At 36.4% G+C, this 1,170-nt stretch overlaps 1 protein-coding gene across 1 annotated transcript; it reads left to right on the forward strand.

Annotated features, from left to right (window-relative positions):
* Nucleotides 1–236: 236 nt before the first annotated feature.
* LOC108554658 (fatty acyl-CoA reductase 1-like) lies at nt 237–1,164 on the forward strand (the record flags this gene model as incomplete). The annotated part of the gene is given in 4 exon segments (XM_017910002.1): nt 237–435; nt 437–503; nt 686–1,002; nt 1,005–1,164. Coding segments are annotated over 4 exon segments (711 nt in total), but the record flags the coding sequence as incomplete, so codon positions are not given.
* Nucleotides 1,165–1,170: the final 6 nt, after the last annotated feature.

A 1,170-nucleotide genomic window follows, 5' to 3' on the forward strand; every position in this document is an offset into this window, starting at 1 on the left:
TTGCAAATTTGACGACATTGTATTCTTTGAATTCTTTAACATCGTAATTATCATTTCAAACTATTATATTCGTAAGTCATTGTCTATAAAAGATCCATGATTCGAACTGCGATGCTTTTTTACACTTAAAGACATATCAGAGAACATTATATCTTCATTAACATAATTTTGATGAAATTTGAATGATAAAATTGAGAAAAAATTAAAGGAGTGCGAATAAGTATTATAAACAAATAAATATAGAATAATCGGGGAAAGAAGTGCTAAAATGAAGGACGCGAACAGGACTCCACATCCAAACGACGAGAGAAGTTCAGCGAACAACTGCAATGGTCAAATACGACAGTTTTATGCTGGCAAGCATGTATTACTTACAGGATGCACCGGTTTTCTGGGCACCGTTGCTGTGGAGAAAATCTTACGCACGTGTAAAGAACATCATGGTTAGGCAAAGGAAAGGTAAATCGGTAGAAGAACGGCTAAATCATTTCTTTAAAAATGACGTAAGTACCATAATTCCACAATAAAGTGAAAAGGAAATTAATACATAATAGTAAAAACTTAATCGTGTCTTTCTCATTGATAATTTTATATCTAACGACCAAAGTTTAAAATTTTAACTGCTTAATAACCACTCGCGCAAGTATATCGTTATAGGAAGAAATAATTCTCTTGTCGTTTTCAGATATTTGATAAATTGCGCGAAATGAATCCTAACTTTATGGAAAAGACCGAGGTGATTTACGGCGACTTTGAGAAAGAGGACTTAAGCCTCTCACCAGAGGATCGTCGTCGTCTCGTGGAGAACGTGAATATAATAATTCATAACGCATCAATGGTGTATTTCGTGGCGAAAGTGTCTCGCATTTTACGAACAAACGTGATTGCCACGCAAAAGCTGCTCGAACTAGCGAGAGAATGCCGTCATTTAATGGCATTCGTTTATGTTTCGACTGCTTATTCTCATCATTACAATCAAACGATCGAGGAGAAATTTTACGTGTTGACGAAGGGGACGCAGCTGGAGTTACCAAGGAAGTGGTTCAAAGCATCGTAGACAAGTGGATCAACATTTACAGCTTTAGTAAAGCCACTACTGAAGAATTAGTTCGCGATTTTGCTAGAAAAACCTCGTTACCCTGTATCGTCTATCGGCCTTCAATAGGTATG

Source organism: Eufriesea mexicana, unplaced genomic scaffold (genome assembly GCF_001483705.2).
Source record: "Eufriesea mexicana isolate 0111107269 unplaced genomic scaffold, ASM148370v2 scaffold42253, whole genome shotgun sequence".
NCBI lineage: Eukaryota > Metazoa > Arthropoda > Insecta > Hymenoptera > Apidae > Eufriesea > Eufriesea mexicana.